The sequence below is a fragment of the Drosophila ananassae genome, chromosome 3R (genome assembly GCF_017639315.1).
Source record: "Drosophila ananassae strain 14024-0371.13 chromosome 3R, ASM1763931v2, whole genome shotgun sequence".
NCBI lineage: Eukaryota > Metazoa > Arthropoda > Insecta > Diptera > Drosophilidae > Drosophila > Drosophila ananassae.
The window spans coordinates 16,357,586-16,380,873 of record NC_057930.1 but is presented as its reverse complement, the minus strand read 5'-3'; the positions used below and the strand labels follow the sequence as shown (position 1 = coordinate 16,380,873).

General features: G+C 39.7%; 4 protein-coding genes across 4 annotated transcripts; 2 read left to right on the top strand and 2 right to left on the bottom strand.

Annotated features, from left to right (window-relative positions):
• Positions 1-202: 202 nt before the first annotated feature.
• LOC6498453 (dnaJ homolog subfamily A member 2) lies at positions 203-1,983 on the top strand. Its single transcript, XM_001962816.4, has 3 exons — positions 203-425; positions 493-939; positions 1,036-1,983. The coding sequence occupies exons 1-3, from the start codon at positions 357-359 to the stop codon at positions 1,693-1,695; spliced, it is 1,176 nt and encodes a 391-aa protein (XP_001962852.3). The 5' UTR covers positions 203-356; the 3' UTR covers positions 1,696-1,983.
• A 162-nt stretch (positions 1,984-2,145) lies between these two features.
• On the bottom strand, positions 2,146-4,591 carry LOC6497048. Its single transcript, XM_001962817.3, has 2 exons — positions 3,042-4,591; positions 2,146-2,976 (listed from the first exon to the last, which is right to left on the bottom strand). Exons 1-2 carry the CDS (start codon positions 4,563-4,565, stop codon positions 2,242-2,244), a joined length of 2,259 nt encoding a protein of 752 aa, XP_001962853.1. The 5' UTR covers positions 4,566-4,591; the 3' UTR covers positions 2,146-2,241.
• Positions 4,592-4,895: 304 nt separating this feature from the next.
• LOC6497046 (glycogen synthase kinase-3 alpha) lies at positions 4,896-6,403 on the bottom strand. The gene is made up of 2 exons (XM_001962818.4): positions 6,253-6,403; positions 4,896-6,185 (listed from the first exon to the last, which is right to left on the bottom strand). The coding sequence occupies exons 1-2, from the start codon at positions 6,254-6,256 to the stop codon at positions 4,999-5,001; spliced, it is 1,191 nt and encodes a 396-aa protein (XP_001962854.2). The 5' UTR covers positions 6,257-6,403; the 3' UTR covers positions 4,896-4,998.
• Positions 6,404-16,418: 10,015 nt separating this feature from the next.
• LOC6502472 lies at positions 16,419-16,958 on the top strand. Its single transcript, XM_001962819.4, has one exon. It carries the CDS (start codon positions 16,463-16,465, stop codon positions 16,787-16,789), a length of 327 nt encoding a protein of 108 aa, XP_001962855.1. The 5' UTR covers positions 16,419-16,462; the 3' UTR covers positions 16,790-16,958.
• Positions 16,959-23,288: the final 6,330 nt, after the last annotated feature.

Here is a 23,288-nt window from a genome sequence, read left to right as displayed (position 1 = left end):
GATGTTTAAGATACAAATGAAATGGCAGGTACCTTTTCTTATTTTTTACCATTTCCACTACAAAATGAAAACAAAAAGTTCTTAAATAAATATTATAATAACAATAATTGTTTGCTAAAGTTTGCGTTTGTTACTTCCATTGACTACTGTCTCAACGGATCAACGTTTTTTGGATTCCATTTTAGTATTTTTTTAGAAACATTTATCATACAATCACATTTGGTCACACTGAACTACCAATATGAACCGAAAATAAAGTCACCCGTACGATATAAAACTATAGAACGAAATTATTTCAACACACAAAAAAATGGTCAACTAATTTTAAGGATTTCGGGGCTAGGCTGCAGTTAGAAATGGATCAATTGAACTTATACGAAGTGCTAGGAGTGGCCCCGGATGCAGGTGAGGAGGAAATAAAAAAGGTAAGTGGTATACTATGTTTTTTTTTTGGAATTGATTTAATAATGTTTTTTAATTTATGATCTCAAGAATTATCGCAAATTGGCCAAAGAGTTTCATCCTGACAAAAATCCCGATGCTGGCGATAAGTTTAAGGAGATATCCTTTGCTTATGAAGTGCTATCGGATCCCGAAAAGCGACGAATATATGACCGTTACGGATTGAAAGGCCTACAGGAGGGTGCTGAGGGATTCACCGATGCTTCGGAGTTCTTTTCACAGTGGTTCCCCTTTGAGCGGGCATCTCAAGGGGGGCGTGGCAGGCGGGATGGCAAGGTAGTGATCAAGATGGAGGTGACACTGGAGGAAATATACGTTGGGGGCATGAAGAAGAAGCTAGAGTACAAACGCCATAAGCTCTGTGGAAAGTGCAACGGGGATGGTGGCCCCAAGGAGGCTCAGGAGAGCTGTGAGGCATGCGGAGGTGCAGGACGGGCGACCGCATTTACCTTTATGGGTCTCAGTGCGTTCGACGCGGTAATTATTAATAGGATAATCGAATTTATCCTTTTTTAGTTTTGGAACGAAAATGGCCTAAAAGAAAGTAATTAATTATTGAAATCTTCATTCTAGCCATGCCCAGCTTGTGATGGACGTGGATTCACCATCAAGGATAACATGAAGTGTACTCCGTGCCAGGGAATAGGTTTCGTTGAGCAGAAAATGAAGCGAGATGTGGTGGTGGAGCGTGGAGCTCCACACATGCTGAAGGTTCCTTTCGCCAACGAAGGAAATCAAATGCGTGGCGGAGAGTTTGGAGATTTAATTGTCGTAATTGTCCAACTGGAGCATACAGTTTTCCAGCGACGACATGCGAATCTTTACATGCGGGATCTGGAAATCAATCTTACCGAGGCGCTGTGCGGCTACTCGCACTGTTTCAAGCACCTGGATGGGCGGAATGTGTGCCTGCGAACCAAACCAGGTCAAGTGCTGCAGCACAACCATATCAAGATGGTCCGTGGTTGCGGAATGCCCGTTTTTAATCAAGCCACGGACAAGGGAGATCTATATTTGAAATTCCGCGTTATGTTTCCAGACAACGATTTCGCCACAGCTCCACAACTGGCCATGCTGGAAGACCTACTGCCCGCAAGGCAGAAGGTTGTGATACCCCCGAATGCCGAAGAAGCCCAATTGTTGGACTATAAACCGGAGCCAAGGCAGGCTAGTCAAGACGAGGATGATGGTACTTCACCACACTTCGAGGGCGTGCAGTGCCAGACAGCTTAGTGCATGTGGCTGTGGTTCCTGCAGGCGCGGTTCCTTTGTCTCGATCTGGTCCATATCCTGGGCACTTTGGGGGTCGATGAGGTCTGCTTCCTGGTGCCACTAGTCGTCCTAATCTGCATAGTATTATTTTTCATACAGGAATGTTTGCTGTGAGAAGCACGTGATCCAAATTCAGTAGTATACACTAAAGCATACGTCGTATAGGGGCTTAACACAGCTAAAGCTGATCAGATCTTCAATTTTAGTGTCGATATAATAGCAATGCTAAATAAAATTTAAGCAAGCAAATTTTTTTTTTTAATTTTATGTTCAACTCTTTCCCTACCTACCTAACAATAAAAAAAATTGCGCATCCAAAATCTTTTTTGTAAGGTAATGGGAACAGATTCCATCAGATTCCACTACAGATTACTAATAGATTCTAAATACTGTACAGTTTCTAACAAGAAATTAGGGGCAAATACTGTTTTTATATTGTAATACATAGTTTCTTAGCTTTAAATCGGAAATAACATGTCTTAAAGTAGTGGTTTAAGGCATCGACCACTATTCACTTTCTAGAGATAGGTCAAGACTCATTTCACTGTCAATGGTAGTACTTGGTTGGCACAAATCAAGCGGAGAATCCATATTTTCAGCCAAGCAATTGGCTGGTGAGCCTGGCTCTTCCAAATCCGTAATCTTCTCCTGCACGATCTCCATATGCACATCCTCTGTGGAGGATTCTTCACAATCCATTTTCAATTCCATTAATGGGTCTTCTTTTGGTTTGCTTAAATCCAGGGCCACGGATCGTGAACCACTCTCTAATATTTCGGGAAGCACTTGAGAAGAGGTGGCAGTGGCATTGTCTTCCTTTTCCATTGTTTCGGTTGGGCCACCAATTTGACCCTCTAGTTTCTCGGGTGGCACCACTATCATGTCGCCCGTTCGCATGGCTTTGGCATCACCCAACTGATCAACATTCACCTTCATTAGAGTCAGGTATTGATTGTACTTTGCGTAGTTACGTCTTCCAGTCTCGTCGTTCATTAAAACCTGCGCCTGGTTGTGGGACTTGTCGCGGATAGCCTTTAAGCGGATGTGCTTGGTGATGTCCCAGCGCCAGTTGGAGCGGTAGGCGCACAGGGAACACTCAAAGGGCTTCCTATTCAGGTGACCCACGATATGGACGTGGAAACGGGAGGCAGTTGCCGCCCAAAATGTACAATGTGGACACTTGAATACTTTCTTCAAAGGAGTCATATCATCGGCGTCATCGGGAAGGAATTGGTCTGTTACCTTAAGATCCGTTAAAAAATAAGTTATTTTTTAAATTTTATTTCCCTTTTAAGCTTTCAACTTACTTCTCCATAACCTGGAGCCGTTTCCACTCCACAGTAGCTAAGATCGCTGGTACCACTAGGTAGCTCCTCCTCGGTCATCTCATTGTCCCCGCCTAACGCAGCGAGATTTTGGCTTTGGACTTTCCCAGCCGGAGAACATGTCTGAAGGTGCTTGAAGAGATCCACAGAATTGGCCAGTCGTTGCTGGCAATAGGTGCAGTTCAACCCCGACATCTCTGGCAGCGGCGAATCAAGAGCTATAACAGTCGGAGGAACCTTTTCCATCTCCGTCTTCCTGGCTATATTCGCTTGATCTACTTGATCTTCTTGTTCTTCGGGGGCACGGCGTCTGGCGGCCATCTGGTGACCCACCGTAGGAACGTGATGGTTAAGCTCGTGAATCGTTAGTGACTGTTTGATGTCTGTGCTGAAATCGCAAACTGAGCATTTGAAGTGACCGTGGGCCCCGTGGTTCTTGGTGTGCCTGTCCAGATTCCATTTGTAAGGGGTGTGGAAGTCACAGGAGCTGCACTTTATCAATGGCATGGAGTGGTACTTGACGTGCTTTTTGAATCTAGCCCGGATGGGGGTGCTGTACGAGCACTTGTGACACTGAAATTGCTCCACACCTGGCGGCAGCTCCAACACCTCCGTGGTGGGACTTTGGGGGGGCTCCTCCGAGTCGGAGCTGCTATTTCCATCCATCTTACCGGTTGTGCCCTGTTGCTTCGGCGGCATCAACTTGAGCTGATATTCAAAGGCCATGGAGAAGATGTTGTCGTGGCTTTCGACAATTTGCTGGAGCTGCTGTACTTCCTGCTGGCGGTTGTAGGCCTGGACGTTGCTTAGAAGCAACTGCTCTTGCTGCTGGAGCTCGGCCTTCAGCTGCTCCAGGGAAGGTCCATTTTGGAGCATCTTCACCAGGTTAGGATCTAAGCTGGGCGCACTGGCACTCGGTACTTCAATACTCTCCTCTAATCGCCGCTTGCGCGCCTCTCTGGAAAGATTTCGCTTACCTTTCATCTGGCCACTGGACCCTGGAGTGCCACCATCATCTGAACAACCATGAACCATTTTCATGTGACGGACTAGCTTCTGGAAATGCCGAGACGCGTACAAGCACAGCTTGCACTCGTTTATTACTATCCTTTCGCCGTGGACATCTCGTAGATGGGAGAGATGACTTCGGGGATTCTGGGTGAAGAACGCACACTGGTTGCAGCTGTAGTTACGCCGGATTTTGCACTGTGGCAGGTCTTCCTCATTGGTAACAGAGTTTCCCTCTGACAGGGTGGTGGAATCTAGGCTCTCCTTTCCGAGGGCTGCTTGGGATGCGGGCAGGGGCACCGACGACATCGCAAGCGAAGGCATAATCAGACTGCCCATCTTGAATTGATCCAGCTGGCGTTCCAAGATGTCAGCTTCCATGAGCGGCTGCAATCCTTCGCCACTGCCCAACGGAGTTTGGTACACTGGAGCACCACTTACCAGACTGCGAATCACCAGATGATCTCCAGAACGCTCCACCATCGAAGGGAAGTCCATGGTTAAAAATAACCTAACTTTTTTTTCAGAAAATTTTTCTTTTATGTTTGTTGCTCGTGCGGGAGCTCGTTAGTAACTAAATGTTTCTTTAGTTACAGATGTGACATCAAGTCTTTCAAGGGCTACTGCGTTCCATGGAGTACATGGCGCTTTGACAGTTAAGCAGAACGGTATTTTTGTTTAGAACCAGAAGAGTGCTGTCAAATATATGATCGAATTTTCAGCCAAATTGATATTTTATTTCATTCGAATAAAAATAAGTTACTTAAAAGAGTTTATTGGGTGTTAAATAAATTAAAATTTATTATTTAAAATATAAAACTATAGAGTCTTCCAGATTATTAAAAGCTATATTAGTCAGTCAGTTTTTACAAGATTTAGAAAATATGTATTTTTGGTTAAAATTTTATACAAAATGTACTGAATAATCTTCCTAAAACTGTTGACTTTGATCAACGTTTTCATCGCCTGGATCAATAGTACCATCCGGTTTCGTTTCCACCAAATAGAGTGGCAGGAGATGCACCCAAACCTTCGGGTCTATGCCCAATTCCTGATTGCTAAAGTTGAAGAGTGGGGGAAGCTTCTGACCGTTGGGCATTGGGAGACCAAGGGTGTCCATGACCCGGAGTTCATCGTAACTGGGATGGGCACAGGCCGCTATGGGTAGTATCCGGGCACCAGACTCGTAGACCAAACAAGAGTTCAGCAGATCCGAGAGATCCTGCGGCACAATCGTGCGCAGCAACTGATTCCACTTGGGACGGGTTGAACTTATACTTCGAATATCGCCACACTGATGCAGGATTTCCGGAGCTCGATCCAAGCCCTGGGTGCCTAGAGTTTTGACGATATGGCCCAGCTGATTTCGCTCATGAATGCTGCTTAAAAATAAAGGAGATCCCTTGAGAAGCTCCGCCAAAACACAACCCGCGCTCCATACATCCACGGAGCAACCATAGAGCTGGTATTTCGCAAACAGTTCTGGGGCACGGTATAGTCTGGAACAAATGTAACTTAAACTAGGTTCCTGAGGTACCAAAAACTTGGCGCTGCCAAAGTCACCCAACTTAAGCACCATTCTCCGATTGTCCAGGAGAAGATTCTCCGGCTTTATGTCCCTATGGCAGATGCCCAGTGTGTGAAGATGGCCTAGTCCCCGGAATATCTGGTACGAGAGAATCCGGACATAGACAAGTGAATCGGAATAGTGCATCCGTCTGTGATGATGGTTGATGTAGTCGAGCAGAGTCATAGGCATGAACTCCATGACGAGGATGATGCAGCTGCGCGGAGGATTACCCAATTCCACGCAAGAGTGCAAGATGAGTCGAACGATGTTGGAGTGGTCCACCAGCTGGTCCATGATCTCGGCCTCCCGCTGACAGAACTGCGGATTGTGATGAATCTGTTTCAGGGCCACCTGCTCCTCATAGCCCTCTATACGAGCCCTGTAAACACGGCCAAAAGATCCACTGCCAATTAGGTCCATGACCTCAATTCTGGCCTGAATCGGCTCCGAGCTGCATCGACTTATTGCATAGGTTTCTATCACAGAATTATTGGGTATTACCACAGGTACTGATGTCTGCGCTTTGAAACTAACATTCTTCTGGGGTTCTAAAAGGAAGAAAGCCAGAAGAAGTGGATGTGGAAGCTTTTTAATAATTTAATGGACTCTTCTCACCCATGCTTAAAATGGTTTTAGTTAATAAATGTTTAAATAAAAAGGAACTAAAGAAAAAAGCCAGTGAAAGCAAAAATAACTTTATTTTCTCGGCCCACTGCTCACGCCCCTTGCAAGTTGCATCTCGCCCCTCGACCTGGGTGGCAAGCTCAAAATTCCGGCAACGCCGATTTTCAAAAATACTGAAAAATACGTAGGTCACGAGCTTCTGTAATATGTAGGTCACTTCTGAACACTTAGAATAGATCCTAGAATATGAAAAAAGAGGTATTTCTTTATATAATTGATAATATTAATCCTTTTAACTTAAATGATTTAATAATAAAGGTCTAACTGCCCTGGATATTAATTTTTTAAGGAACGGAACGGCCTAAATTATCTGTTTCATAAAATCAGAAACTGATTTTTTTGATTGGCAGTGTGGTATAATGCGCCATTTTGTAAAAAACTAACTGGTTTCAAGGAGCTTTATTATGTAATGTGCATAGTGAACAGTACTTTTGGCGGTTAAATAGAATTTAAGAAAAACCACCATGAGAAATTTCTCACATTGTTTTTTTTTCTTAATCAGCCGAAAACTGTAATAGCCGATGTAAGCCAATAAAAGCTCAGGTTCTTTGACATTACAATTTAATTTCCAGATTCAAGTGGCACATTTTACGACTGCATAAATTTAAATCCAAGCAACAGGTCCTCATCGGTTGCTTGTCCTTCCTTATTCAATCTCCATGGGAAGCAATGAAAAACTTTCCAACGGAAATGACTGTAGGGCCAAAAGTGCGGAGCTGTGTTTGTCTGGTTAGACATTTAGGATATCCGTTTTAACACCACTTCCTCGCTTACTCCTAACTCTTTTTCCTTACGTTTTACGTTCCTTAAAGGATTTGTTTATATTTGTACCCAGCAATATACCCTATATTGTAGTTGTGTAAATTTATTTAAAAGGGAGCAGGTATCATCTTCGAAAGTCCCTAAAGTCCTCTAAAGTAGTAATAGTAAAGTAGTAAAGTAGTAGTAGTAAAGTAAACTCCTTTAAAGTAATTATATTCTTGATTAGCATTAACCTATGTAGTCGATGTAGCCATTTCCATAGTTACCATAGATTTCGAAGATTAGTAAATATAGAGCCTTCATTAGGACTATTTTACAGAAGTCATCTCTACTCAGATGTCTTCTCTACATCTTCTTTCAATGACAGGATTGAAAGTCCCATTAACAATTATTTATAGTCCCTAGCAAGAAATCTTGAAGAAATTGAAGAACGTTCTTTAATGATCCTCAATTTGAACTTGCCGCTTATGGATTTCGTGGCCAATCATTTGACGTTTCAATGCCAATAATTTAATAGTTTAATTTGTAATGTGTGGGAAATTCTTTCAATTGCAGTTTTCCCCTTCAAAAACCAACAACACCAAGAATTTATGCTTAGAATTACTTACCTGCTGTATAATTAAACAAGATTTAAATGAGCAGGGGTATAAGAATATAAGCTACGAGAATTGCACCCGCCACCGCCTACCATAATGAATTGAAAAGCTAAAGTTGCACTGAGAAAAGTGGATTTTTATTTTAAATAAATAAAACTGATTATCTAGAAATTGTTACTTGGAATTGGCACTTTATGCTTTATGATCTTTGAACTTTTATTTCACATCATATTTCTTATTTATTTTCTTCGCAATTACCCTAAAATTACTACCTAATGAAAATATTTCGCTTAGCGTAGGATAGAACTTAACTGAGTGGCTTTTGGTTTGGATGGTTGTGAGGGTAGTCACACCTTAGTGATGCACTGTGGTCTCAGACTCGACCTTGAACTTGGTATTAGATGTGAAGTTGATGCTGAAGCTTAAGCTCTCCAAAACCGGTTGGCGGAAGATGGAGGCTCTTTGTAGTAAAAGTTAATGGGCGGCAGCGACAAGCCCGAGGCGGTGCGAGGCGGTGGCAATAACAAACAAGAGAAGAAAGCTTACTTCGGACAGAGACGAAGTTGATTTGCCCTTGCAGTAAAATGGTGGATTATATTGAAAGATAGTAGACCTGGCTGGCTTTTTTGAAACAAACTTGATCCTGATTCTGCTTTTTCCAAGCTTTTTCTTATTTTTATGCAGGGGAAGTAAAGGGCTGCACTTAAAGATACTGGACTTTGGTCCGTTTATTTTCATTGGCAGTCACCCCAACCACATCCTTACACGCACTATAGTAACCTTTTTTAGCTTAACGTGCCGACCACGCCCCCAAAATGCTGGTTAATGCATATTTGGCCCGCTGGCGTTTTAAAAGTTAACCACTGCAAAAATCATGTAATTTTCACGGTGAGAAAAAAGCTGGAAACCGGTTAGGATTGCCTACTGCTGGTCTGGTCTGGTGCATGTGGCTAAGAAATACGTATCTTGGAGCTGCAATTTGTTGCCGTTGCCATTTGGCTGGCGTTTTAGAGAACCAGGTCAAGGTGGATTCGCCGCTGAAGATCATTATCGAGTTGCAATCATACTTGTTTGAAGCGAACTCTGCAACCAAACGTGGGGCCAGTGGTGTTAAGTTGCTAATGATAGAGCTTACTACCAATAAGCTTTACCAATACTATTTTTGGTAATTAAATAAAAAAGGATATAAATTTCGAAATATAATTCGTTATACATATATGTAATACATTTATGTTTTTGAGGTATAAAAGAATCACTTCAATTGAATTACATTTTAGGGATAACATTTTTAATTGCATTTATCTTAAATGTAAGACAATATGAATACAATATTTCACACTGTCAAAGATTCCAGCCTACAGGTATTTTTTGTGTTTATTTTTGTGGAAAAAAAGCAGAATTCTTTGATCCCCCTTTTAATCGTGCAAATCACAGGCGGATCGCCTGTTACTCTGTATTTAAAGGCTGTTTTTAATTGTCTTGACTGGTTTACGAGCTGGTCGGGTTCAAGAGCTCTCATCCAGCTGTCTGACAAATGCAATCGCAGACAAAAAAGCAACTGAAATCCCAAAATTATAAATAAAAAAAAAACAAACAATGTAATTAGTCATATGAGAGATGTGAACCCTGAAATTAGAGCTACCTGTTAAGGTTTCAAGTCTTCATAATTTTTGGCAATTTATATGCAACGCTTGGCTGCATTGCGACATGATACAATGGGGAGCCAATTGCTCCTCCATTTGTTCCGGCCGGGTTCAATAAACGCTTACGGAATGCCCCTGGACCTCGGCCCATACCGGGTCATATCGCCGCCAAGAATAAGAGCGTTGTAGTGTTGTTATATCGCTACCAACAACACACTTCCTGCTTGAACTTAATGGCGTATTAACATGCATTTTAAATTAAGTGCGGTCAACACTTAAGCTTTAATGTCATAGCCCTGTTCACTAAGTGCATTAGTCGTTGGTCGCTGATTAATCATACGCCATGGTGAACTCTGAAATGAGCACGAAGGAACAAGCAGAGCGAATGAGAGTCGAACCTTGTACACATTTCCCCTCTATATTTGTCGAATTTGTTTCGCATCTAATCCGCTATTGACATTTATCGGAGAAAAACAAGATCATTGAAGCCAGACTCACATTTCAACGGGTCTGCTATTTGCGGTTATTCAACTCAGTCGATTTTAATATAAATTATTCAGTAGCAATAAACGAAATACTGAAATGAATGAGATAGGTTTTATTTTGCCGATAATGCGCCTCAACTTTGATTAAAAACAAACACTAAATTAACTTTTGAATACTTTTGCAAATTGCTTCATAAAAAAATCTTTTCATACAACATTTTTAAGATATTTATTTTGGCTTTTGTTAAAAAAAATTAATAGACATATTAATAGTTCTTAAATTTTTGTATGCACCTTTTTCTCATAAAGCTTTAAACATAATCCTAATCGGCTGTATGGATTTAGGATGTTCCTAAGCTCACTTTCACAAAATCAAACTAAAAAAAGCTTGCAGAAGGGATAAATACAGGACCTACAGCAAGAAGAGCACACAGGCAAAATATGAGTATATCCCATGGGGCCAGCATCGACGGCCCAGGACTTCAGGGACATGCAATGGACCATTAAACTGACGCTGACGAGCGTCAGCAAATTCGGAACAAAAATAAATCAATAAGCCCTGGATTTTTCCTCTTTAAAGAGGCCAGGATTCAGGACTTTTTCTGGGTTCATGATATTTTTATTATACCACGCTTTGCCTTTAGTGTAGTATGTTTACGGGGGAGAGTCAGCGTGGTCACAACCTGGCCGGCATCATTAAAATTTCATTGGGTGTTTACGACTTTAAAACTGCTGTAAAAGTTCGCATTTAATGCTCGCCTCGTCCAATTTTCCTGTGGGCAAAACAGGATCTAAACTTTTAAAGTCGTCGCCGAACGCAGAATCTTGAAGAATTCCTGCGGACTATCTATTGAGGCACATTAGCCACACCACATTGTGCCTACTAATGAGCTCGTTTATGGCAGACATCCGCATCCGTATCCGTTTCCGAGCGATGTAAAAAAAGCAGGCAGAGGACTATGAGCCAGTAAAGAGGAAAATAAAAAGTCAGTCTCTAATTTCGGTGCACATAGGGAGGATTCAGGCATGCCTAAGTTACTTGGCACACGGTATTTTTTTAATGGCTTGCTGCAGAAACATCACGGATTCCTTCGAGCTTAGTCGGGATTGTGGCCGCTCTTAAATCTTTTATGGTTTTAAATCTTAACGTCGTCTGAGAATTGTACAGCATCTGAGTGATCTATTATTGGAGGGTTGGTAGAATAAGGCAGCAGCCAGGATAGCTTTCTTTTCTTGTTTTATAATTATCCTTTTATCTTAACCGAAATTTGTGATTGAATACCTATGTTTATGAAACACCAATGTTTTCAGTATTAAAATTTTCAGCATTTAAAGCTCCAGACTAAAGAATAACCACTGTTATCCATTTAGTTCCCTTTCGGTGTGTGCTTTTGGTTTGGTATGTCGGTTAGATTTCCGCTCAGCTGCACCCATCAGGGCGCATATGTTAGTCTTCCCATTTTATTTCTCCACTCCTTTTGGTTGAAGAGTGTTTCCTTTATCGTACCTTGGCATTTGCCACTCGCTATTAACATGAAAATTATGTGTAATCGCCGAGACAGAAAAGGGTTTCCCAGACGCTGAAATGAACAGAAAAAGGTCCACCATCAGGGCCACAACAAGGCGACAGCCTGATACTGAATCAAGACTTCCGAGATTGAAACTTACTTTAAGATTAGGGAATAACATATTAGTTTTGTTTTTTGGTAATTTTGAATTTACGCCACTGCCTTGGGCCAAAAAATGTCGGTGACATCTTGTTGACGTTACAAAACTTTGCAATTAAATGCGCCTTTGGAAATGTCAGAAATTTCATGTCAAGACCGAAATCCATTAAAAATTGTCTTAGGTATTTGTTGGCCAGCCAGGCTTTGTCGGCCATGCCCAAACATAGTTCAAGATTTCACATTAAGATAATTCCAAGGAAATACCGAAAGCCGCCTCGTTTGGCGCCGAAGACATCAATTGACAGTTTCGTTTCGTGGCAAAAACCAAAAAATAAAAATAAAAATCCTATATAGCTTATACATCTGTATCTGTGTTAGGCTCGGCGAAGGTCTGCAAAATAAGAAAAGGTAAAAATCAAAGGTAAAAGATATACAAATAAATAAATAACTTGTGGCCAGGTAGAAATTGTCAGCACCAACATTGAATGACCACCATCAGCTTGGGGAAAGCCACACACCCTTCTTGAAATCAGTTTTATGTGGTCCAGAATGTAAAAAAAATATTTCTTCAGACGATGGGTTTCGATCACGTCTTGTTTGCCATTTTGGAAGTGAAAATTCGTCAGCCGTCAATGTTTAAGATCTCATTTACTAAATGCATCCGACAACAATATGGGGAGCCCCACCATCCTTACATATATCAATCGTAAATGATCAACTCGGAGAAAAAAATCTTTAGCTGCGAAACGTTTTTGGGGTCACTAATTGTCTTTGCACGCGTCTTCGTTCCATGGATATTTTTTCTTTTTTTGGGGAGCGGCTTTACGTGTACATATACAATATTTTTGAAATTCTTGCTGTCGGATTGTTTTACCGTAAGCCACTTTTACTTTTTTGGTTTTTTGGTTATATATTTTTTACCCGATTGGCTTTGCTATACCGCTAAACTGCAGACAATTTTATAGGCTTTAAGTGAAGGCTGATTGTAGCCTGATTGACAGTTGCTTCGGCTACTTGAAGCTCAGTCAGTAAATCACTTGGCCAAAAATCCCCCCAGGTCGTTGGCCACCCCCTACTACTTACCGACGACTCCCCATCTTTGCGGCTCATAAATATTTGGAGAACGCGTGCTTGCCTCCGGCTTTTGGCTGTTTTGTTTTGTTACTGAAACTAAGGCTGCTGCTGCTGCTGTAGCTCTCTGATGTCCGCGATAAACAGCTTCAACGTATTCCTTCGGTTTTTGATGTCAGTCAGTCAGTCGGTTAATCACGCTGCTCCCCATTGGGTCAGTTGGCAAATAAGCCAAGGGAAACAAGGCCTGGAAAACAAAATATTGTTCCTCCAACAATATGTTATGTCAGATATTTATCTCTAGAGTTTCAGGTCCATATGCTCCTTTCTTGGTAACAAAATCGATATAACGATGTATTGATGATTTTAAGAGGATATAATATCTATAATTTTATTTCTTGTGTATAATGAGGTATAGGTATAGGTATACAACATCCACGGATGCTTATACAGATGCTTAAACGTATTGGAGCTTGAAGCCATTAAAACCCCAAGATGTATTGGAAATATTGTACAATTAAACTATTGGAACTCCTAAAAAAATAAGCCGAAAGTTAAACCATCCATGCACTCTCAAAAACCCAGTTAAATCATTTTGAAACCCAATTGAACCGCCAACAAAGTCCAAGTGACTCATTTTATTACATCTGGCCCAGTGCATTGTCTACATTTGGTGGAGAGGGTGGATGTTTTTGCAACTTTATTTTAGTTTTAATTGTGCGCACGCAATAATTTTCCTTGATGGCGCATCAACGTCAAGGCGAATCACTTGCCAACGCTCCATCCATCATAAATCGCCAGCTCAGCAGCTGAAGGAGACCGGTAAGGATGGAATTGGAGGGCAGTGGGGGAGCCAAGTCTTTGGTTATGAGCGCGTGCGCATAATCAGACCTCAGAAGAAGCAGGAGATGGGCATGGGGGAACTCTGAGCCACAGAGACACCCAGTTGGGAGCACAGCTCGATTATCATGCAGGGGACGCATCGGCCATAAAAACGATTCTGCGATTCCTTCTGTGTGTGGTGGCTGAACGGCGTCTTGTGCCTTGTTTTGCATGCTGCGCTCGTTAAGATTGCCACCGAGAACCGAGAACAATGCAGCCACAACAGCAGTGGTAGTAGCGTCACTGGGAGCAGTACACTCTAAAAGGAATTAAATATCATTCAAACCAAAAATTTTAAAAATGGGGATTATAACAATTGAATTTTATCAGTAAAACTTACCTTTTATAATATGTTATTTTTTTTAATATTTTCAAGTAAAAATTTGTCAAGTGCAATACCAAAAGCATCATCGAAAGCAGTTAACCAACTGGTGACCAGTAATGGGCCTAGCCCCACAGAGACCCCTTCTCGATCGAGAAAGCCTCGGCTTATAATGAATTGAGTCAAAGTTGCGACCTGCATATTGATTTGGCTTTGGATTAAAGCCCGGCTCTGCTTTTCACGGGCCAAGTCATAATGCCAAGAATTCACAAGACGTCTTGCCTACTCATGACTATAAAATTCCAGCTTGTATTAATATTCATTGTAACAATTTTTGTTCTAAAGGAAGCAAGTGTGTGTTTATAAGACAATAAAAAGTTAAGATAGTTTGTCTTGTAATTGGAACTAAGTGTCTAAATCCTGGAAGTCCTTGCTTATAATGTATTTAATAAAAAATTATTTCTACCTTTACTATTTTGTTGAAGATCTCTTTCAAATGTAAATGAACTCTTTTGGTCTCTCTTTTACGTAGCTCTTAGCCAAAAAAAATAAAAGCCAATAAAGTATAAAAGCAAAAGCAAGCAAAAACAGAAACCAATTTAATTTGTTTGTTTTACTAATCAGCAGCACGTACTCGCACGTTTTTTGCGTCAAAGTCTTTAGTGCGGGTCTTTAACTGAATTCTGTTCGCCGTCGTTGCCAATATCGGAGCGCTTTTTTTGTTGCTTCTATAGCCAGCTATGGCTAGCTTTGACTTGGAGGGTTGGATGGATGGTCGTCGGCTGCCGTTTGGTTAAGCAGCCCACGTTTAAACTTGGCTCAGAGCGTGCTAATCAAGTGGCTCCAAAAGCTAAATTACGCGACCGATTGAGCAAAAGGCTGCTTCGGCTCTGTCTCATTTTTTTTTTCCATGTTTATTTGTTTTTGAATTGGCTTTGGTTTTATATATTATCTGGTCGCGTTGCGTCGATGTTGGTCTGGGATTTGGTTTGGGTTTTGGTTTTGGTTTCCGACAGTGCCTCAGACTTGGGGCTAGGGTTTGGTACGCTTTGATGGCTTCTAGGTGAAGGTCATTGTGTGACTGAAATGTTAATTTGACTGCTTGTCATACATTTATGGCTGGGAGTTTTAATTTTATTATTTTTTCGTTTTTTTGTGTGAGCCTAGGGTTCTTAGGAACAGTAATCCAGTATTTTTATGTGGGCTCGAAGGTGGAAATGGGGAATACTTACAATTGGGTTTAAGTGTGTGATGCTGGAACGAACAGATTCTTAAAGAAAAATTGGATTAAAGGTAATACTACCATGTAAGCACATAATAAAACTGAAAGGAAAATATTGAGCTAGGGGGTGGCAGTACTCGGTAGCTGCCAGGATAATGAGCTGCAGCTCCAACGAATCTGCAGCCTATGATGGCACCATTTAAGGTTCTTTGCTGCTGCATCTTCGGTTGAGGCTTTTCACCACCGTTTTGCTGATGCAGCACACTCGAAAGCCATAAAAGGGCATTAGCCTCGGGAGCAAATTGCATATTCCTAGTCGGGGGTATAGACCTCATGGGGGAACCGTGCGAGAGCTTCGGAAAATTGAATAAAGTGCTGGAGGAGCTCGAGTGTCGGAGTATTAAGGCAACGAATCGGAGTTAAGTGCTCCATGTTCGTTGCCAAGTCATTTAGGGGTTGTTGGTCGAATCTAATTTTCGTTCTAGCTTTACTTTGTCGGTACTTCTAACGGCTTGCCTGAAAGAAAGTATTTTATGAGCTTTATGAGTGTATATCTTCCTTGTTGACTTGACATCGTATATGAATATATCAATACATAAAAATATATAAATTATACATAAATAGGTATGTAATCATAAATCTTTATTGAGCATGCTGATTAAATATTACTGATCACAAGATTCAAAGCAAATTAATGTGTCGCCCAGTGCATTTATTAAATCAGGAAATCCAAACCACTTATGGGCTTAACCCCAACTGGATTTTCCACAATTCTAGTCCGTATAAAAGCCAAGGAAAATGCAATTATAAAGCTCATTTGATTCTCGATTAGTGAACAGAATGGAGGGATTCCATAAGTTACTACTGTCTTTACTTTTAATAAGTTTGGTGGTTATAATTGCTGGCCACTCGCACGATTTATGCTGTCCACCCGAAGAGGTTCCGGAATCATCAACGAGCGAGGGTTATAACAGTGCCGAGATATTCATGAACGAAATGGAGGCAATATCAAAGGCTTTAGAGGAACAAGAGCTTGAAGATGCAGATGACCCCGAAATGACACTGCTGGAAATTATTTTTAAACCAAAAACTTTGAATAAAGTGAACTAAAATTTAAGTAACAGTGTATTGTCTAAATATATTTATCAACATGAATGAAGAGTTCAAGTATGAATAAAACTATGTTAAAATATATTTTCTTTTCAATAAAGAATATTTTTATGGTTGGAAAAATAAGAAACACAAGTTTATATAAAAATGAAAACGTATTAGCTAAACACACTCGCTGTCAGTAGCATTTGTGGTAAGGGGAGATTAAATTAATAAGTTAGATGGAATTTCCCGCACTCACATTAATTGGTATACTACTACCTATCTATAGACATATAGAATGGCACTTGCTGATAACTCAGACCCAGAGTGTGTCTATAAAAGCCTGGTTCTGCAATCGAGCACCTTCAGTCAATTACACGGAAAGCTGAAAGAAACAAAATGCAAGCAAATATCAGTCTCTTGGTGCTGTTGGGATTAATCTGTTCGACAATCGCTGCGTCGACTTCATTCCAGACTATAAATGTGTTTGGAGAAGGCGGAAACCCTTTTGCTCGTAATGCTGGAAACAATATGGACTGGTCTGATAGTGCTCACAACTCCGACACCGATAGATTATTGAGAGAGCTGGAAAAATTGGATTCTAATAGTGATAATAACAATAATTTTGGAAATATAGACACACGTAATTTTGGATTCGATACTGACAAGAGTCGAGAAGATTCGGAGGAAAGGAGAAGAGGATTTCAATTCATACAGATTGGTTAATTGACTTTTATACACCATCTATCTTTGAGAACGCTGTAAATACTACATTTAAATGTTTTGTGTAAAAATTTTACTTTTGCATTTCATAATTTGTACCCAGGAAATTGAAATCGAGAAGATTATGCTAATAAGTTGAATAATAAAAGAATAAAATGTAAATAAAAACAAATTTGAAGCTTACGAATACCGGCGAGAGGGAAAAGGTAGGAGCTAAAAACATAAATTAACTTATTTATGTGATGTTTTGTGGTTAAAAATGGCCAAGCGAACCAAAAATTGAGTGTGAATTAGTAGAGCGAAGTAATTTAGTTATGTTTGTATAATATAAATAGGAAAGATATCATTTAGATGTAACTATTAAAAAATAACACGTTCTATAAAAGTAATTCTAATCATAGCTCAAATAACTACAAACGTATTTATATTTTTGTATAAATATGAAATAGAAAATATTATAATACATATTTTTAAATAACGTTGAACTTCTAAAAGAGTTTAAAGTAGCAGCAAACAATTATAGTGATTCTAACGAAACGAATTATAATTTGTATTCTCTAATACTACTTCAAATATTTTGAAGGATTTAAAAGATTGGAAATGTGTGTCAACTAAACACAAGAACAGAAGCTTCTTTAATAATTATAATTAGAGCTAAGAGCTTTAAAAATTTAAGGGAACCTTGGATTTGCTTCTAGGATTTGATATATTATTATCTTATTATTCAATTGCGACTTTCTATTTAGCAGTCTAAGCTAAAAGAATTTTTCAGAGGCAGTTAATTTAGTTTATTTATGTTTCTGTATTTCTAGCGACAAAACGAATAGGTTATGACCTATACTTCCCAACCATCCTTCTAGTGTGGTAGCTCCTAAGTCCCATAATGACGAAGAAGCTATCGTTGGCTTAGGCCTCCCTTCCGTCCGCCCTTTATTCCGAAGATTTATTATCGATTTAGGGCAAATTGAATTGGAAATGGTGCCATTGGGCTGAGCCAGTTTTGTGCTTAGCCTTTTGTTTGGCTATCTGATATCTGAAATCTCTGCAAATGATATAAGATATCGCGGCGCTTGTGACAAATATTTCGCAGATAACAAAAGTGAAAACACGGAGGAGTGTGCCAAAAAAACAGAAAAAGCTCAAGTACGTGCCTTGAGGGATTTCGACAGAGCCGAGAGCACTTTCCACGAAGCTCCAACTACAGTCTTATTGGATAAACCATATTGTCGGTCTACGTGGGTTTTCTTTCGAATTGGTTGGTTGGGGATTTTTCAAAGCTGTGCACTTTATGGGGCACATGGTAAGAAATTAGCTCCTTTCGGCCATTAAATGACGAATCCAAACTTAAATGGAATTACCAACAAGTAACACTTGATACTCCGTTTGATTCTTTTTAATGGCAATACCCCCTGGGTTGGGAATATTTTGCCATCGGTTGCTGGCCACAATTAATTACCACATTCGAGCACAAAAAATAATTCTGCATTTACCTGTTTTTCTTCTTTTTCATTCGCCCATACAATTAGCAGGCAACGTGCTCATTGTTGTTGTCGCCTCTCTGCGTTTAACAAATGCAAAAATAATTATAATTAATGCAGAGTTTTTGGCCTTGAACTTGCATAACCTGCTGACGTTCGTTCGACGTAATTATTTTTCAGCTGCTGTGGTTGGTTCGGTTCTGCTTCTTAGCCACGCCAACGAAAATCGTCATCATCGGTGTCATTTTTGTGGGTGTCCCGCACCATCTCTGACTTCACATACACACTTTTTTAGTCGGGGCAGCAAAGCAAAAAATTATATTTTTTATGATTTAAATATTTAAAGCTTCGTTGAGCACTGCAATGTACAGAAATGCAAAAAAAAAATAAGCGCCAAATTGAGAGGGCTAATCCGATGGGGGATTGAAATTTAAATAGTTAGATCAGTCTCTGTTTCTTTCGAATTTGCGGCATCTGTCTTTTTCTGCGACCGTCGAGCGGTCTTGCCAAGTTCAAGGTGAACATTAGCCTCAAAACTTGGCAAAATTCTGTGGAAACCATATACGAGTGCCGGCTCATTATTACTCACCTTTGCCTGACTCAGAGCCCCAAGGAGGGGGGAAAAACTGACGAGGGACGGCGGGCGATCAGACAAGTGCAGCCAGCTTAGCTCATCCGAGAACGCTAATTTCGATCTCGGGTGGGTGCTCAGTTAACCAGCTTGCTAATTATTAACCAAGTCATACTACAAAGGCAAACAAAAAGTGCATATAGGGAGAACGAGATACAATTTACTTTTTAAGATTACATACAATAATGCAAGTTAAGGGAAAATTAAACTGAATTAAAGGCAAATATATGGTATAATATAGACAATATACTTATAAATATGATTAATGTTCTAATATTAATTTAAAAATATTTGCTTTAAGAGTTATGGGCCGCAGTTTAAGCCCCCTTCCTAATAAAGGATACTAAGTTAAGTAAAATATTTTGTTGCATACTTCTTGGGGTTGTGTCTTAGTTTACCGGAAACTATTACGATGGATGTGTCATTTAAATGAAGTTTTTCTAAATTTGAATGACAGACCAACTAATATAGCTTTATAAAAACTCCCCCAATTATCATAATCTTTCAGTATATATAATCATAAATATTAAATAAAGTATGCATCGGAAACAAGCATATTACCACTCAAACAATATATGCATTCTTTATAGACTCTCCTCATGCCTGCTATAATTATAGCCATATATGTTTGAATGCAAAGAGTTCGATTCCATTTCATTAGCTTGGAGCACTACTGACCCACTTGCTTCATGAATACGACGCCTTCTTCAACATCACTCGGGGGCAAAGAGTCAAACCCCCGCCATGCCGGAATGTTTCTTCCATTATCTGTTGATATTTTTCTTTTTTGTGCAAGATTTGCTGCTCAGCTATCGCTTCACAGTTCTCGGTTCTTTGCAAGTTTACTGCTAAATTAAGTAATTGGCGAAAAAGTTCCCTTTGACTGCACTGAATTCGCATTCGCTTTGGACTCTTGCAAACTGAATGCTTGTCTGTTTGCGTCCGATGCTTTTTTCTGCGAGCGCCGGGGCTTGTATCTATTAGACCGCACGCGGCCTTCCATGAGTATCTGGGGCTGTGCACAATAAGAAGCCTGCTCTGTATTATTATACCCTTGTTGGGTATGTTAATTCTGTCCAGATGTTTGTGAAGGCAGTGAATGCATAATCTACCATCCTATAAACTTGATAGTATAAATACTTTTTATGTATATTCTTGATCAGGACGGCGCGAAAAAATTCAATATTGAAAAAATGCAAGGGTATTATAACTTCGGCTGTAGGCTTTTTATCTTTAGTATTCCAATTCCAACATTCAGATGTATTTTGCAGATGCAATAGCTTGAAGGGGAACTGATGGTCGGCAACCAAATGAAAATAGAAAACCAACTAAATGGGCTATTTAATATGATAGTTTTTTGTTGCATAAAATGCTTCTTGAATTCCAAGAGAGAGAGAAGAATCTATTTAATTGTCTTTTGGGAGGTTTTTTTTATTAAACTCAAATGATCAGAAAAGAAATTGTAAAATTGCATTACAAATAAAATAATTAGAAAGTAAAGTCATAAAGTCTCACAAAGCAATTTCAAGGTTTTTGTAAAAAGAACTTATTTGTTTAACATGTGTATAAATATTTCTGAAATCCCACTTTCCTGATGCTGTTTTTTTCGTTTCTTCGCGGTTTATTTAGACAAGAATTAGTCTGAAGATGAAACTGGATTGCAAAATATCTCGAGTGGGATCCATATGGTAGTGAGTTTATTTAAGGTGGGAGAGTTTTTGCACAAACGGCGGAGTGGCCGGGCAATGCGACAAATAAAAGAAAAAGGCACCGACGCAAAATGTTTATTTTCGATGCTAATTAAAGAAGCTGAATCGAAGCCAGCTCAGAATCTTAAATTATGTGTGTGTATCAGTGCAGATGTTTTTTTAACTCCAAGAAAAAATATTATATTTCTATAATTAGTTTAGTCTTGAAAGGGTCATTAACATGCTTGAATTTATACAATCTCTAAACAAATTTTAAATATATTGTGTATTTTTTTAAAACTTTGAATAAATGTTTTTTTTTCTGTGCATTGAGTCAAAAGCAATTTATGTGCGCGACTTTCTTTTAATTGCGCAGCAGTCAAGATTTATCCAGAGTTGGGTTCTGAGATTGGGTTTGGCTCTTGGGTCCTGGCCTTGACCCCCGTGAAATCAACGAGGAATGAGCCACAAGCACCCGCTCCTTTTGCCAACTCTATCAAATGCAAACACGAAACATCAGTTAAGACTAATTGAATTTGGCTAAAATTGGTCAAAATGCGCAGCAGGCTGTGTCTACTCCACGCCACGAACCAATTGAATTGAATCCAACTCGAGATTCGCCTCAATGAACGAATCCATCAACGACAAAACTGCTTGCGACGATGACTGCTGCAAAAGTCACCTCTGGCACCTAAATCTACCTGGCTGGATGACATCACCACGTCCAACGACAATTATTCGGAACACAAATAAAGAATTGCGATCTCAACTTGGTCGCAACTAAAGTGCAGCGTGAGGCATGACAAGGCACCAAAATCGATATCGAAGCAGAAAGAAAAGGCAAGAAATAAACAAACTTACATAAAGACAGAAAATCATTAAACCGAATTCATTGTCCATGTTGTGGCTTCGATGCTGCAGGGGCGCCATAAATGGTTGTCGTTGCGCTGATTACTCATACGCCATGTGTCCAGCCAAACATTTTGAATCCATCTATCTGCTTTCAAGAGTCTGGTTCATCACGAATAACACATTCGTTATCAATTTATATTTTCAAGTTTATAGTAAAGGATTGATTTAAAGAACATTTATAATTTAAACAGTGATACAAAAATCGGGTAGTAATTGATTTAAATTTTAAAACTTCCACCGAAACAAACTTCCCATTCTCATTTAAATTGAGTTTTAACCACATCATTAGCATGAGTAGCCATCTGTTTTCCTATGATTAATGATCCCACTAGCTGGCTTCTCACTTAATTAGTTTATTATTTTGTGTAAATGAGTGGAAATATTAAGTTATTTAAGTGACGCACTAGATTCCCATTCTCTTCAGCATCTTTCAACATTTTAAATATAGGTTTGTTTTTCATATAACTTATAACAAACATTTAAAAGGTTTTGGTTGACGTTGTATCTTTATACCCTGACAAAGAGTATTATAATGTTGGTCAAAAGTATACAACGCATTAAAGAAGACATCTCCGACCCTATATAAGATCGAGAAACTATATCCTAAATATACAATAAATATCTTTCAAAAGAAACCGCGATGTAATTCCAAGGGTATATAAACTTCGGCTCCCCCCGAGGGAGCCTTTCTTGTTATTATCCTGAGTTGGCTGCTTTTTAAGTTTTTGTTTGAGATCATTTGTAGAAACCGGCCTGTCGCTGCCCCCAGCTGCTGAGTTAGAATGCCTGCTATTTGGCAAATGACGCCAGACTATTTGGCCAAAAATAGGTTGTGATTCCCTTTAACAATTTATTTTACTTCCAACTGAATTATTTTTCTTTCATCATTGCAGATAAAGATAGTTTAAAGTATTTTACAAATCAGACAACTAATGTTATGCAAATACTTATAAAAAAGTTAAAAACGGCCGATTTTTCGAAAATATATTCGCCATCGAAAATCAACTTCATCAACGAAAGAAGGAAACGCGACCCAGTCGCGTAAAAACTGACCCAGTCTCCTGACCCGCGAACCAGTCTGCGTTCTTATGGAAAGAGATACAGATATTCAAGAAAAAAGTCTTCAGAGCACTTAGATTGTGGGACTCGAAAGCGAGTGCATGGCACTCGATGGGGCTTCATGTACCAATTACTTAATTTAGCAATAAAACTGCAAAGAACGCAAAAGAGAACAAAGAGCGCATTACATCTGCAAATGTTGCATAAGAGCTGGCTAACAAATGCGAAAAGATAATGGGGACAGCTGCGGGTTGACTCTTTGACCCCAAAAGAAGGAAAAGGCGGAGAATTTATGACGAAAGTGGGTCAGGGGTGGGTAACAAATAATATATAACCTGTAAAGTAGACTTTTTGTATCCTAGGTGCCTAAGTGATACAAATATATATTTACAGGTCAGGATGATTAGAATCCGTCGAGTAGAATAGTTGCTATATAAAGGAACGACCGGTAATTTAATCATTATCTCTCCTTTTCTCAACCGATTCACAAGCGGAATACCTTAAACGATTTGTAGATCGATTCTCCATTATTCTGCATCAAAATCTAGAAACGAAATATTTTTTCGATTTTTCTTCAAATTTTCTGGGAGATCCCCTTCGAAATGATGAAGAATGCATGGATGCCCGATATGGGCCCAGTGGAGGCTATATCTTTGCCATTTCTAATCCGATTCTTAAGCGGAATACCTTAAAGGATTTGTACACCGATTTTCCATCATTCTGCATCAAAATCT

Coding starts and splice junctions, on each gene's coding strand:
- LOC6498453 (XM_001962816.4), top strand. CDS start 357: ATGGATCAATTGAACTTATACGAAGTGCTAGGAGTGGCCCCGGATGCA. Junction 426..492: donor GTGAGGAGGAAATAAAAAAG/GTAAGTGGTATA, acceptor TATGATCTCAAG/AATTATCGCAAATTGGCCAA. Junction 940..1,035: donor GTCTCAGTGCGTTCGACGCG/GTAATTATTAAT, acceptor TCTTCATTCTAG/CCATGCCCAGCTTGTGATGG.
- LOC6497048 (XM_001962817.3), bottom strand. CDS start 4,565: ATGGACTTCCCTTCGATGGTGGAGCGTTCTGGAGATCATCTGGTGATT. Junction 2,977..3,041: donor CGGCTCCAGGTTATGGAGAA/GTAAGTTGAAAG, acceptor ACGGATCTTAAG/GTAACAGACCAATTCCTTCC.
- LOC6502472 (XM_001962819.4), top strand. CDS start 16,463: ATGCAAGCAAATATCAGTCTCTTGGTGCTGTTGGGATTAATCTGTTCG.